The 15,787-nt window shown below is 41.1% G+C and overlaps 1 protein-coding gene across 1 annotated transcript in view; it reads left to right on the top strand.

Moving 5' to 3' along the window:
* Nucleotides 1-15,787, top strand: part of LOC114651130 (cilia- and flagella-associated protein 47-like) — a 622,279-nt gene that overhangs the window by 143,141 nt on the left and 463,351 nt on the right. Inside the window, 2 exon segments of the mRNA XM_051927333.1 lie at nucleotides 10,053-10,196; nucleotides 15,023-15,239. Of these exon segments, the coding sequence (XP_051783293.1) occupies nucleotides 10,053-10,196; nucleotides 15,023-15,239 (361 nt within the window).

Below are 15,787 nucleotides of genomic sequence, written 5' to 3'. Positions count from 1 at the left end.
TTATTAAGCAAGGATCAGTTCCGGCTGCAAAAAGACTGGACTGACCAAATGTTCCATTCCAGCTTTACAAAAAACACTAGAGGTGTGGGAATTCTCATACATAGAACAGTCTCATTTGTAGTATCAGATATTGTATCTGATCCTGAAGGGAGATAAATAAATTACCCATAACAATTATGTAATTGCAAAGTGATTTTGATAAATGTTTATTGCATCCATTCCCAATGTGAATACTCATAAAATTATAATGGCTGGGGATTTTAATTGTGTCTTAAATCTAGACCTAGATAGGTTTCCTGTCACAGGGGCGATGACATCTAACACTGCAAAGACAATTACACACTTTGTAACTGACCACAACTTATCAGACCCCTGGAGATTTCTAAACCCAAATTCAAGAACATATTCCTTCTACTCACCACTGCATCATTGCTACTCAAGAATTTATTTTTTTTTGTAGATAACCATTTCTTGCCTACGATTAAATCCTGCAAGTACAACGCTATTGTTATTTCCGACCATGCCCCTCTGATCCTGGAGATAAAATCATTATGCTCCATATACTCATCTCGCAGATGGCGTCTTAACCCACATTTATTAGCAGACAAGAACTTTACAGAATTTATATCAAAACAAATATGTTTTTTTCTAGAGACAAATATATCCTCAGAGATCTCTGCAGGGATACTCTGGGAAACCCTGAAAGCCTTCTTAAGAGGACAGATTATCTCATATCTTTCCCACAGAAATAAACTGGAAAGCAAGCAGGTATCAAAGCTAACCAGCAAAATTACTAGAATAGATCAAGAACATGCCAGGTGTCCAAGTGAGGCTCTTCATAGGAAAAGGCAGGCTCTGCATTCAGAGCTCATCCTCTTAACAACTAAAGAAACTGAACAACTCATTTTTAAATCAAGACATCATTACTATGAACATGGAGAGAAAGCTAATAAGCTTTTAGCTCAACAAATCCACAAGCAAGAAGTTCACAATGCAATCCCAGCAATTACCAACACAAACGGAGATATAATCATTGACCATAAAAATATAATGCACACGTTTAGAGACTACTATAAATCCTTATATTCTACTGAGTTTAAAGAAGACAAGACACAATCTAATACATTTCTGGATACATTAGAGATACCACAAATAGATACTCTTAGTGCACAGGAATTGGATAAACCTCTGGCGCTACCAGAATTACTAGATGCTGTAAAGTCACTTCAGAGTGGGAAAGCAGCAGGCCCCGATGGCTACCCTGCCAAATTTTATAAGAAGTTCTCCACTCAGCTAGCTCCCGTCATATTAGCAACATTAGAAGCTAGAGACAATAAAATTCTACCTCAAACTATTCGTCAAGCATTAATCACCGTCTTTCCTAAACAAAATAAGGACGTATTACAATGTGCATCATACAGACCAATTTCACTTCTGAATAATGATGTTAAGATACTGTCCAAAGTCCTAGCTAGAAGGATGGAGAAAGTGCTACCTTCAGTAATGTCACAAGATCAAACTGGATTTATTAAAGACCGGCATTTAGCGTCCAATCTCCAACGCCTGTTTAATGTAATATACTCACCCGCAAAGTCAAACATCCCAGAGATTTTATTATCCTTGGATGCAGAAAAGGCATTCGATATGATTGAATGGAACTACCTTTTCACTACATTGGAGAAATTTGGCGAACATTTGTGCATGGATCAAACTACTGTATACCAATCCAGAAGCTTCAGTTTGTATTAACAACATTAATTCAGACTACTTTAAACTAGAATGTGGTACCAGACAAGGATGCCCCTTGTCACCACTACTTTCTGCAATTGCCATTGAGCCACTGGCAGTTCATTTTCGAAATGCTTATGAGATTAAGGGGATTATCAGAGAAGGACTTAAACAGAAAATTTCTCTATATGCAGATGATATGGTACGGTATACTGTATATCAGACCCACAAAATACTGTGCCTGTAGTCCTAACAGCACTAGCAGAATTTCAGAAGATTTCTGGTCTCAGAATTAACTTGAATAAAAGTGTGCTCTTTCCAGTGAATTCTCAAGCACACAATATTAGATTGGACACCTTCCCTTTTATCATCGCAGATCAGTTTAAATATCTAGGGGTGAACATCACAAGTAAACATAAAGCTCTTTATCAACAAAATTTTGCTGTCTGTATGGAAAAAATCAAGCAAGACTTGCATAGATGGTCAACCCTTCATCTCACTTTAGGTGGAAGAATTAACATTTGTAATAAAAGACAGGCAATGATCAAGGTTTGGGGTTTTTAGCCCCATATACTGCAACAAAGAACTTGGGTCCAATAGTAATTCCAAAATCATAAGACAAAAAACAGATGGTTGGACGGACAATTTAAAGTGGCAGACCGGAAATTAGAAGTGAGGAATGCTGTGAAGGCGTGGTGGTGCATGGGTGTTGTACGTCATCATTGGGGACCAGAGGAAAGAAAGGAACCCGGAAGTGTTGCTCTTTGGGCTGTCCGGGCAGGGCTATGGCGGTGGCGCTTTGTCGTTTCTGCGGGGAAAAAGAGAGGGAGGTTAGTACCCTGCCTTTGTCCCCTGGCACAACTTGTCACGGTGTGCGTCGGGTCCTTAAGCTGCTCCCCATGCGCGCGTGCGTGACATGACCCCCCCCCTTCAGCCCAGACCCATCGGGTTGGGCAGCCCAAACCGAGAGGTTGTGAACCCGGGAGAGAGCATCAGCGTTGGTTTGAAGGTTACCTCGGCGATAAGTGACGGTAAACTTGTAGAGCTGCAAGTCCAAAAACCACCAAGTGACCCGAGGGTTCAAGTCCCGGTGCAGACCCATCCACTGGAGAGCGGCATAGTCCGTCACCAGGGTAAACTCTCGACCCAATAGGTAGTACCGCAGGTATGTTACCGCCCACTTGATGGCCAGGGCTTCCCGTTCCACTGCTGCATATCTTGTCTCCCGGTCCAACAGTTTCCGGCTAAGGTACTTGACGGGGTGTTCGACACTGTCAATCCTCTGGCTCAGCATGGCACCTAGACCTGTGTCCAAAGCATTGGTCTGGAGGAGAAAAGAAAGAGAAAAGTCAGGTGTTCTCAAAACAGGTGCCGACGTGAGAGCCATCTTTAGGTCACTGAATGCATGTTCCATCTCGCTATTCCACGGCACATGAAAAGGGGCCTGCTTCTTTCTTAAATCTGTCATGGGTGCTGCCCTCTCAGAAAAATGAGGTACAAACCGACGATAATAACTCGCTAGTCCTAAGAAAGCTTGCACTTGTGTCTTGACCATCGGATGGGGCCATTTAAGGATGTCTTTAATTTTAGAACACTGTGGTCTCACCAGTCCCCCACCCACCAGGTAGCCCAAATATTTGGCTTCGCTCAAACTGAAAAAACATTTCTAAGGGTTGATACGGAGCCCGGCTCTCGCTAGTGTCAGGAGGACAGCGTATACCTGCAATAAATGTTCCTCTCAGAGGTGCCAGAAAAAATGACGACGTCATCGAGGTAGGCGGCACAATAGGACTGGTGGGGCCGTAGCACTCTGTCTACCAGAAGCTGGAAAGTTGCTGGTGCCCCGTACAGCCCAAATGGGAGGACCTTGTATTGCCAGTGTCCACTAGGGGTACTGAAAGCTGTCTTTTCTCTTGCAGATGCCGTTAAGGGAATCTGCCAGTATCCTTTGGTCATGTCAAGAGTAGTCAGATAACGGGCTGTCCCCAGCTTCTCGAGAAGCTCATCTACTCGGGGCATAGGGTAGGCATCAAACTTGGAGACCTGGTTAAGACGTCTGAAGTCATTACAGAATCTCCAGGAGCCGTCTGGCTTAGATACGAGGACAATAAGACTGGACCAGGAGCTATGGCTTTCCATGTCCAACATTCTTTGTATCTCTAGCTCCACCTCGACACATTTTGCCTCCGGGAGGTGATAAGGTCATTCCCTGACTACCACCCCCAGGTCTGTCACAATGTCGTGCTGAATCAGCGAGGTCCTTCCTGGTGCTTCACTGACCACTTCGGAGACAGACCAGATTGCTCCCTCGAGCTCCTGTTGCTGGTGGGGATTCAAATTGGGATTGAGGTTAAGGCGGGTTTTTTCTGAGAAAAGGGAGAGGGATGGCCCGGGGAGATTTGGCTCCTCCCGATCTCTTGAGGGCTTCAAGAGGTTAACATGATAAACCCTTTCGCTCGGTCGACGGTTTGGCTGGAGCACCAAGTAGTCTATGAGCCCTTTCCTCTCTTTAACCTTGTAAGGGCCCTGCCAATGAGCCAACAGCTTGGAATGAGAACTGGGCACAAGCACCATTACGCGGTCTCCCGGCTGAAATTCGCGTAGGGGTAACTGCACGATATGTTCTAGGATATTGGTGGAGGGAAGTGCCTCCCCTTCCCAACCTTCTTTTAATACATCCAAAATGCCCCGGGACTGGCGTCCATACAGGAGTTCAAAGGGGGAAAACCCAGTGGAGGCCTGTGGTACCTCCTGATATGCGAAAAGTACCAGGGGTAAAAGTTGGTCCCAGTTCCTACCATCCGCTTTGACTACCTTGCGGAGCATCTGTTTCAGGGTCTGATTAAAACGTTCCACCAACCCGTCTCTCTGTGGGTGGTATACTGGCTTTCTGAGATGCTTAATACGGAGTAAATTGGCAACCTCCATGAACGTATCCCAAGTAAAGGGTGTACCTTGGTCCGTAAGGACTTCTTTAGGTATGCCCACTCGGGGAAAAAAGGGCCACTAGTTCCCGTGCAATGTTTTTTGAATTGGCAACTTGCAGGGGAACCGCTTCGGGGTATCGAGTTGCATAATCGACCATCACCAGTATATATTTGTGGCCTCGCTTCGAAGGTTCCAGGGGTCCTACTAGATTGACACCGATCCTTTCAAATGGCACATCTATGAAGGGAATTGGGACGAGAGGAGCGCGGTCCCTCTTGGGAATTTGGCGTAGCTGACAGACCGGACAGGACTGACAGAAACGCCGGACCTCCTCATTGATCCCGGGCCAGTAAAACCGGAGCTTTACTCTTTCCAGTGTTTTTTCGGCCCCGAGGTGCCTAAGAGGTGGGCATGTGCTAGTTCACACACTTGCTGCCGGTAGGTCCGTGAGACTAACAACAACTTCCGCACCTCACCTTCGTGTTCCGCAACTCGATAAAGCAATTTGTTATCCAATACAAAGTAGGGTCCCGGTGGTGTGGACTCAGCTAATGATATGTCATTCACGGTCACGATCACATTCTTGGCAAACTTCAGGGAATCATCGTTCCACTGTTCTCTCTTAAAGGACGCCGGCGTGGACTGAAACTGATACTCCACACCGGCGAGTGGATCGGGGTGAACCTCATCTCGACCTAGAACTTCTTCTGATTGTACTTCCCAGACCATCCACGTCATCACTAGTTGCCGAAGAGCACAGCATGGGAGCAGCTGGGAGGGATCCTTCCCCTTCCATAATCAGACTCAACTGAGGCTTCAGAGTGGTAACAGTTTTACCGCAGTTACTTTCTGACCAGTCTTGTCCTAGTATAACTGGGAAGGGGGGTTCGGGCAACACAGGCCTCCATGGCTCGCCTACAGCTGGTGCAAAACGCTGCTGCTCGATTTTTAACTGGCACAAGAAAGCATGAGCATGTTACCCCGATTTTGGCTTCCCTCCACTGGCTTCCAATTCATTTTCGAATCCATTTTAAGATCCTTGTATTTGTTTTTAAATCTTTTAATGGGTGTGCCCCTCTTAATTTGTCGGAACTGCTGCACCCTTACGTACCATCTCGCTCTCTCAGGTCAGCAGACCAGATGCTTTTACGCATTCCCAAGGCATGATGCAAACTCCGAGGTGATCGAGCTTTTTCATTTGCAGCCCCAAAACTGTGGAACGATTTGCCATTGCACGTTAGGCAGGCTCCTTCACTAGCTGCCTTTAAATCCTATTTAAAAACACATTTTTACTCTCTGGCTTTTAACCCTGTATAATATGTTGGCTATTTGTATACTTTTTATACTTTCTATTAAGAATCTCTTCAGTTCTTATGTGTTTATGTGTTGTTTTTCTTTACATAGCACTTTGGTCAGCCTTGAGGTTATTTTTAAAGTGCTTTATAAATAAATAAAATTAAATTAATTAAATTAACACTGCAACAAATATCTCTCTAGGTTCCCTTTCCCAGGTTATGAAGCACTTTGCGGACCTGTACGCCCTGGTCTCCCCAATTGTACAAGTGACCTTCGAGTTTGGAGCTCTCCACTGTCGCGGTAAAACATAACGGCGAGCAACAGTGGTAATGTTACTCCCGGAATTGAATAACGCCACCACCGAGTACCCATTTATTAATACCAATCCCGTATTGTTGACGGCCAGAGGATTAGACAGAGCACAATACCTCTCACCCTTGGTCCCGCTGCAATCCATGGGTTCTTGGTTGAGGGGACAGGAGCTGACGATATGCCCCACCTCACCATACTTGAAACAGCGCGGCGTTGTGGGCAGCCGGTCCCTTGGTTTAACCGGAGCCTCCGGAGCGCGACAGGTGGGTTCCGGGGTGGCCACACATCCCTGTCAGACCCCGCGAGTCGGGACACCGCCAGTTGTCGCTCGTGCACCTCCAAAAGGCCGTTCATATACTGAAAAGGATGTCTCCTGACCTGCTGGGCGAAGTAGTCTGGCATGGCGTATATAAACGCCTTGCAGACAACCTGCTCGACCACCTGTCGAGCCTGATTGACGTCTGGCCGTAGCCAGCGTCCGATCTTGCCCTAGAACTCGAAGGCCTGGGCCCGAGTCGGGCTGCTGGGGTCGAATCTCCAGTGTCGCCATTCCCTCACCTGCTGGTCGGAGATTACACCGTAGCGCTTGTAGATTTCGGCCTTAAGGAGGTCATATTGGGCGGCTTCCTCCTCAGGAAGATCATGATAGGCCTGCTGCGCCGGGCCTTTTAAGTACGGGGCCAAAATGGAGGCCCACTCTGCCCGCTCCCACTGAATACGGGTGGCCGTCCTCTCGAATGTCGAGAGGTACGACTCAATGTCATCCGCCTCCGAGAGTGGAATAATAGGAGGAGGCGGAGGTCGTGCAGGCTCCAGCTTTACTGTCTCTGCCGCTGCCAGTCGTCCGTGAGCTCCGCCTTCGTGGCTGCCTGGTCCACCTTGAGCGCCTGGAGCTCGTTAGCCAGAGTGGTTAGGTCGCTGTTTAAATCTTACCCTTCTGTCATCTTGTCGGGTGCATCTTGTCGGGTGTTCGCTATCATGCCGGCTATGCCACTGTAATAAAAGACAGTCAATAATCAAGGTTTGGGGTTTTTAGCCCCATATACTGCAACAAAGAACTTGGGTCCAATAATATTTCCAAAATCATAAGACAAAAAACAGATGGTTGGATGGACAATTTAAAGTGGCAGACCGGAAATTAGAAGTGAGGAATGCTGGGAAGGCGTGGTGGTGTATGGGTGTTGTACGTCATCATTGGGGACCAGAGGAAAGAAAGGAACCCGAAAGTGTTGCTCTTTGGGCTGTCCGGGCAGGGCTATGGCGGGCTTGCTTCGTTCTTTCTGCAGGGAAAGAGAGAGAGAGGTTAGTACGCTGACTTTGTCCCCTGGCACAACTTGTCGCAGTGTGCATCAGGTCCTTAAGCTGCTCCCCATGCGCTTGTGCGTGACACATTGTTAAGATGAATATCCTCCCTAAGCTTCTCTTTTTATTTCAAAATATTCCAATATATATCAATAAATCGTTCTTTAAGAAATTAGACTCAACCATAACCTCATTTATTTGGAATTCAAAACATCCACGTATCCAAGGAGCGACCCAACAAAGGCCAAAGGCAGAAGGTGGCACGACTCTACCTAACTTTCAATTTTACTACTGGGCAGCAAACATACAACATATTAAAACCTGGACATGTACACAAATAGATGAACATATGCAGGCTTGGTCTGCAATTTAAATAGTATCCTGCAGTTCATCCTTATACAGGTATTCCTTGCTTTGTGCCCCAATAAATGCATGTTATTGTCAATATACTAACAACCCAATTGTGCTTCACTCAGAATATGGAACCAATGTAGGAAGCATTTTAAGATAGAGAATCTCTGCACGAAAACCACCTTTTTCAACCCTCGCAAACATATACAGTTTTTAATGTCTGGAAAACATTTGGGATTAAATCACTTAGAGATCTGTACATAGACAACGTCTTTGCATCCTATGAACAATTGCATTCTAAATTTAACTTTCCAGCAACACATTTCTTTCACTATCTTCAAATTAGAAACTTTGTTAAACAGAGCCTGCCCAGTTTTCCTCATCTCCCACCTCTGGAAAAAATATTGCTAAGTTTCGAGGACTCAGACAGCATTTCTGCAATATATAAAATTATTTTACAGTCCCTCCCTTTCAAAGATCCAAGAGGACAATGGGAAAAAGATCTCTCCCTTAACATATCAGAAAAGGAGTGGAAGGTGACAATGCAGAGAATTCACTCGAGCTCCATATGTGCAAAGCATACAATTATTCAACTAAAAATGATATATTGAGCACATCTGTGACGCTTAAAATTGTCCAAAATGTTTCCAGAGCAAGATCCAACCTGTGAGCGCTGCAAACAAGTTCCAGCCTCACTGGGTCACATGTTTTGGGCTTGCACCAAATTAACATCATTTTGGACCAAGATTTTTAAATGCCTTTCAGACAGCCTTGGTGTCACAATCCCTCCTAATCCACTAACATCTGTGTTTGGTGTTCTTCGAGATGGGCTTAAAGTGGAGAAGAACAAACAAACTGTAATTGCCTGTACTACACTATTGGCACGGAGACTTATCTTACTCAACTGGAAGAATCCTAACTCTCCCCTTTTAAGTCAGTGGGTAACTGATGTTATATATTATTTGAAATTGGAAATAATTAAATTCTCACTTAGAGGTTTTGTGCAGAAATTTGTCCAAACCTGTCAGGATCTAATCAATAACATTTTAGAATAAGCTTTGAAATCACCGAGGAAGCAGATTCTCTCCCTATTCTCTCTTTTTCTTTACTTCTCCATTTATCTATATTCACTTATTAATCTATCTATTTGCTTATTTTTACTAGGTTTAAGTTTTATTCTGCTGCCCATGCTCTCTTTCTCAGGGGTGGGGTTGATTCGTCTTCAATCCTATTCTTGTAAAATTGATCTTTTTGTATAGAATGTTGTGTGATTTCAATAAAATCAATAAAAAAAAAGAAAAGAAAAAGGATGTGTGGAGTATTACCAGTACCGATATAATATATATAAAAAGTGTCATTGCATAGTAGAGAGCATAGCCCTGCACTTATATTGCTTCTACTGTCACCATCTTTACTGAACAACAATGGCATATTTTAAAATATTCATGACGGGTTTTGTGAAGTTTTACCAGAAAAATGAGCGTGTGTTTAATCTGAAGGGCACAATTTGTTTTTGCAATTAATCTTTTTACCTAGAGTTATGTGGGTTTGCTGTTTTCACTTCCAAAACAACCCTGTACTAAACAATGTACAATGTTTTACTGCAGACAAAACATTTTATTGCCATACTCAGATGAAGAGATACCAGAACTCTTTATTTCATGTAGATTAGATTACATTATATTCAATTGCATACTACAGCAAAATATAAAAAACATAAAAATACACAGATCTCAACTCAAAGTACAATATAAAACAATATAATACAATCATCTAGTACAATATATGAGATTTGTAGCAGCAGAGGGATAAGCTTGTGTCAGCATTAGGTTTGGTGCTTTTGAGATTTAATATATTTAGAATTATTGTAAACCACCATATACTGATATATGGAAATGCGTTCTGTAGGAATAAACTGAATTGTTTTGTATAAATCCAAACTTGCACCAAAGTAACATGACCTGACAACTTGTGCAGAATGAAGACTGAAGTATGGTAAGTGCTTGTTTATTGCCAAGGCTTATTTATTTAGAAATTTCTTTTCACGTTGAAATACAAAGAAAACTTTTTTTAGATGCTATTTCTCAAAGTCAGCAACTATAAAAACTGATTTGGTTATTATTTTTGTTTCAAAGGCTGTCTAAATGGTGTAAATGGCAAACAGAACACCGGAGAAGCTATTCTTCATCCATGCTACACCCCTGCTACTCACTCTCGAAGTACTTCTTCAAGTTCAACCTTTATTGTCCTGAGCTCAACATGTGATGAATCCTTTCCAGGTAAGTATGTTGTGTGTGTGTATATGTGCCTGTTTATCTGTGTTTATAACCACATTTGACTTATTGGGCAACTCTGGAATTAGTTCCATAAGGAACTTTTTTGTATTGTTCATTTTCAAGGGAAAAAAGGACAGTTTCCTGAGCAAGTTTCCAATTTTACTGTTAAGCCACTCACTCATTCAGGGACATTTTGGACTTGGCATATCATCAAATAAACCTGTTATTTGGATGTATGAGAAAAAGTAGAGTACCCAGAGAAAGACTTGTGTAGGCACAGAGAAATATGCAGTCACCCAGGGCCTCATGTATAATGCTGTGCATAGAATTCACACTAAAACGTGGCTCACAGGCAAAAGTGTAAATGTGTGTACGCACAAAAAAATTTAGTTGCACAAAACCGTGCATAAGCAAACCTCCATGCACTTCCGATACATAAATCCTGGTCAGCATGAAATATAACACACTAGCAAAATACCCGCGCTTCGCAGCGGAGAAGTAGTGTGTTAAAGAGGTTATGTAAACATATGTATACATAAACATATATACTTATATATATATCTACATATACACATATCTACATATATACATATACACATCCACATATATATACATATATCAACATATATATACACATACATATACACACATACATACATACACACACACACATATATATATATATATATATATATATATATATATATATATATATATTTATATACACATACAGACACATATATATACATATACATATTTACATATCTACATATATATACACATATATACATATCTACATACATTCACATCTATCTCTCTATCTCTCTATCTATCTATATATATCTCTATCTATATATATATACAGTATCTCTATCTATCTATCTATCTATCTATCTATCTATCTATCTATCTATCTATCTATCTATCTATCTATCTATCTATCTATCTATCTATCTATCTATCTATCTATCTATCTATCTATCTATCTATATACATTCCCTTGCTTTGCAGCGGCGAAGTACAGTACTGCTTTTAAATTTTTATTAAGAAGAAAACCTTTTTAAATTGAGTGAAAATCTACCAATAACAATTTGTTAAGGATCTGTTTTTTTGTGAAGCTGACTTCACACAGCGTCTCCGCTGTTTTATAAACGAACGTCATATAAGGTCTTCCTTTTTCGTTGCTTTGCCAACGGAAGCAGCCTTTTTATTTAATCCTGTTTTTACGATTGTTCTGTTTTTATATCACGTTGTCAGTTCAGCACTCCGGTTGTAATATGACCAAGCCGTGCAAGCACACTCTTGAGAATGCAACGTATAGTTGTACAGGAGAAAAGCAATCTTGCCTGAAATCAATGGCAACCTTTTGTAGGTCTATGAACTTAATTTAAACTTTAGGTTTACACGGTGCTTTCTTTCCGAAGAACCTGCACTCATGAATATGTCTGTATGCGTCAGTCGCTCAAATCCCCGCGGTTCGCACCGGCGAAGTTCTGCTTTTAAATTTTTATTAAGAAGAAAACCTTTTAAAACTGAGGTAAAATATACCAATAACAGTTTGTTAAGGATCTGTTTTTTTTGTGAAGCTGCCTTCACTCGAGTGATCACTTCGAGCTTTAAGCCTGAGAAATCACCCCGTAAATGCACACGATTAATTGCACATCTGTTAATATGTATGCTTACAAAGTATTAAAAGACACTCAACAATTACACAGTATTAAAAGACACTCAACAATTAATGTCATTTACCTTCGTTCCCGTGTTTGACTCGTGCTGTAAATCTCTTCCTTGTTTTCACTTCACGTGATTACGTAGGAGGCGTAATACGTGATGACGCGATACGTGACTCCGCCTCCTCCATTAGAGTATATGGACAAAAAACAGGTTCCAGTTATGACCATTACGCGTAGAATTTCGAAATGAAACCTGCCTAACTTTTGTAAGTAAGCTGTAAGGAATGAGCCTGCCAAATTTCAGCCTTCTACCTACACGGGAAGTTGGAGAATTAGTGATGAGTCAGTCAGTCAGTCAGTCAGTCAGTCAGTCAGTGAGGGCTTTGCCTTTTATTAGTATAGATGTGCACATACCTGCCACCCAAACCCGACTCTTCACAGAATTTTGCATATTTGAATATGTAAATCAACAAAACTAGCCCTTTCAGTTTAGTCTTTTGTTAAAAGACAATGGCAAAAGCACATATAAAAAAGAAGAATTTTACCAAATGCAAAGTGGAGGTCCTACTCAGTGAAGTGGAGGCAAGGAAAAATACACTTTTTCGTGGCTTAGGCAGTGGTAGAAATAACAGAAGGAGCTTATTGCAATGAGACCCAAAAGTTCAAGTTCAGAAAGTCACTTAGTGCCCAAAATAAAAGAAGTGGTCAGATGTTGAAGTTGAAATGAAAATGCAAGTGGTAGCCTACCGTCTGAGTGGCATATGGAAGCGTATTAGGGCACAGAGAAAAGAAAAAAAAAAACAGGGACACAGTGAAGAAAAAAATGTCGACTTTAATCTCAAAATTTCCTCATTAATCTTGTTTATTTTGTCATTAAAGTGGAACGTCATAAACTTCATCTTAAAATAGATGTTTAATTTACTAGAGTTTCTCAAATCCCATTGTAACTAAAGTAGCACATTAAATGGTGTGTATTCTATGTATTTATGTGCTTCTTAAAAGGGCTTTCTCTTCCGCAGACAGGAGCATGCAGGCACTGATCACCACACTGAATACATTATATTCATGATATTACGGCGCTCTGAACATTTTAGAGTAGTAAGATGTATACTTGATATCATTTTCAAGATGAAATGCATTAAAGCATTGTGGCATAGCGGTAGTGATGAGCCTCCCCTGTCCAGGGATTGTTTTTGCCTCCCCTGTCCAGGAATTGTTCCTGCCTCCCGCAAGACACTTGCTGGGATATGCGTGACCCTGAATGGATTAATGTAGCAGTACTGACTCTGCCAAATGTAGCAACCCCCAATTCCCATCCTTCCGTTTTCTATTTTCATGTAACCAATCGCCCCACAATGAGCTCTGCAATAAATGTAAAACCAGCTGCAAGCTTAGATTGCCGATTCCTCAAAATGTTTGTGGAACATTGGAAAATCTTCATTATACAAGTTTAATTATTCCCGCCATATAGGATCATGCCAGTCCCAGCAAGCATCAAGCATGAGGCAGGAATAATCTCTGGATGGGGCGCCAGCTCATCACTACCGCTGCACCACCGCACCCTCACCTGTTTAAGTATTAACAGTACATATACATGTAATTTAAATGAAGTTAATAATTTATCTGTAAAATGTAATATGCATACTTTAATGGATTCATCATAAAAATGATATCAGGTATACATCCTACTTTTCTAACAGCTCACAGCTCCAAGAGGACATCGAAACCAGATATCATAATCTGTAAATATGCATTCTCTTCTATTGAATTGAAACTGAATTCCTTTATTGTCATTGTATGGTACAATGAGATTCAATTTGCAAATCTTCTATAAATCTATTTTTCTATAAAATGATAAAATAACAATAATAATAATATGATTAAAAAAATGAAAAATATATAATGTGAAACTGCGGTGGGTTGGCACCCTGCCCGGGATTGGTTCCTGCCTTGTGCCCTGTGTTGGCTGGGATTGGCTCCAGCAGACCCCCGTGACCCTGTGTTCGGATTCAGCGGGTTGGAAAATGGATGGATGGATGGATAATGTGAAAGCATAAGTATAATAAACATGTACATACAGTGCAGATAGTGCAAATGGTTAATAAAGTGGCTCAGGTTTTACAATGTTACAGTTGTAGCGCAGTTTACAGTGAGGCAATTGTAATTATAAGTACAAGCAGTTCTACCGGGAGCACTTGATGGACTGATATAATGTGTTTATAGCTCTTGGGATGAAACTGTTTCTGAGCCTCAGGGTCTGTGCAGAAAAGGCTCTAAAGCATTTGCAGGATTGGAGAAGTTCAAATAGAGTGTGGTATGGCTGATTGGAATCCATGTAGATGCTGGTGGTTTTCCTTTCGCAGCATGTGCTATAAATGTCCTCCAGGGCTGGAAGCTATATCCCGATAATCCTCTGCGCTCTTGACACAACCTGACATAATGCTTTCCGATCAGCTGCTATGCAGCTATGATACCACACACATCATACAATGGATTAAAATACTCTGAGTAGTGCACTGAGAGTAACAATGCTAAAGCAGCTATGGTATCAAGTGAATTAAATTTGTTAACAATATGCAGTTAATTTTGATATATTTGATAAATCCCACCGATGCGAATCTGAAAAAAGAGAGACCACACAAAAACAGTAGTACATCTTTGACACTGGGTTCTGCCACTTTGCAAAACCAAGCAGAAAAGTGCATACGAACGGGGGGAAGCTGCTGTGAGAATGTGCGTGGCTTTACGCCAAGTTTAGTTTTTATACATCGTGATGTGAGCATGGAAACAGGTGTACACAACATTTTTGTGTGTACGCACCATTTATACATGAGGCCCTCGGACCTGTGTAATACATACAAATATTTAATGTTTCTTTATTACATTCAATAAAACACCTTAATATCATATGATTTTAAACTATATAGCTACTGAGCAAGCTTGCTTGCAAGTTTCTAATTCTTAATTGTCTTCTTAATGTTTTTAAAATGGTAATAAAGTCAAATAGAATAATTACATTTTGTTATGCATGTAGTTTGGTTTACAGAATATAAAAATAAGTCAAAAAAACTATCACAGTGGAATTAACTGAAAAGATAATTTGGACAAATTCCATGTTTTACACATTATTTATTGATTTTTTTTTTTTTTTTTTAGAATCAGCTGAAGAAAATCTAAATGGAAGTGTTAAAAAGAGTGATGAGACAGACCAACAAGGCTTCAAGAATATCTTTGGATTTCCAACCTTTCCTATGGAGAACACAGAGGAAGGACATTTTTTTCGGATGATGCTGTATGCAGTGCAGAAGTGGTTCAGTCTCTTTGGGTGGCCAAAAGGCCCTCGTCCTATTTGTATCCCAGAGTCCCTTCGAAGGTAAGTATTTTTTATTAAAATTTCTCATTTCCCAATAATAATGTCCTACTTTCTTTATGTGAAGAAACCTTTCAAGGGAATGGTGGTATATTTCACTGTAATATTATTGGTCAACAGACAGTTAAGTATAATTTTATGCAATAGCTTATCAGGTATTAGGGTGCTGCACCATCATCATCATATATTCTGACAGCAGATATGTATGTTTTAGTCGACATATATATATATATATATATATATATATATATACTGTATACAGTAATCCCTCCTCCATCGCGGGGGGTGCGTTCCAGAGCCACCCGCGAAATAAGAAAGTCCGCGAAGTAGAAACCATATGTTTATATGGTTATTTTTATATTGTCATGCTTGGGTCACAGATTTGCGCAGAAACACAGGAGGTTGTAGAGAGACAGGAACGTTATTCAAACACTGCAAACAAACATTTGTCTCTTTTTCAAAAGTTTAAACTGTGCTCCATGACAAGACAGAGATGACAGTTCCGTCTCACAATTAAAAGAATGCAAACATATCTTCCTCTTCAAAGGAGT

The sequence above is a fragment of the Erpetoichthys calabaricus genome, chromosome 4 (assembly GCF_900747795.2).
Source record: "Erpetoichthys calabaricus chromosome 4, fErpCal1.3, whole genome shotgun sequence".
NCBI classification, from domain to species: Eukaryota; Metazoa; Chordata; class Cladistia; order Polypteriformes; family Polypteridae; genus Erpetoichthys; species Erpetoichthys calabaricus.
Note: the sequence above shows the minus strand (reverse complement) of the source record. Positions and strands in the feature narration are given on the sequence as shown.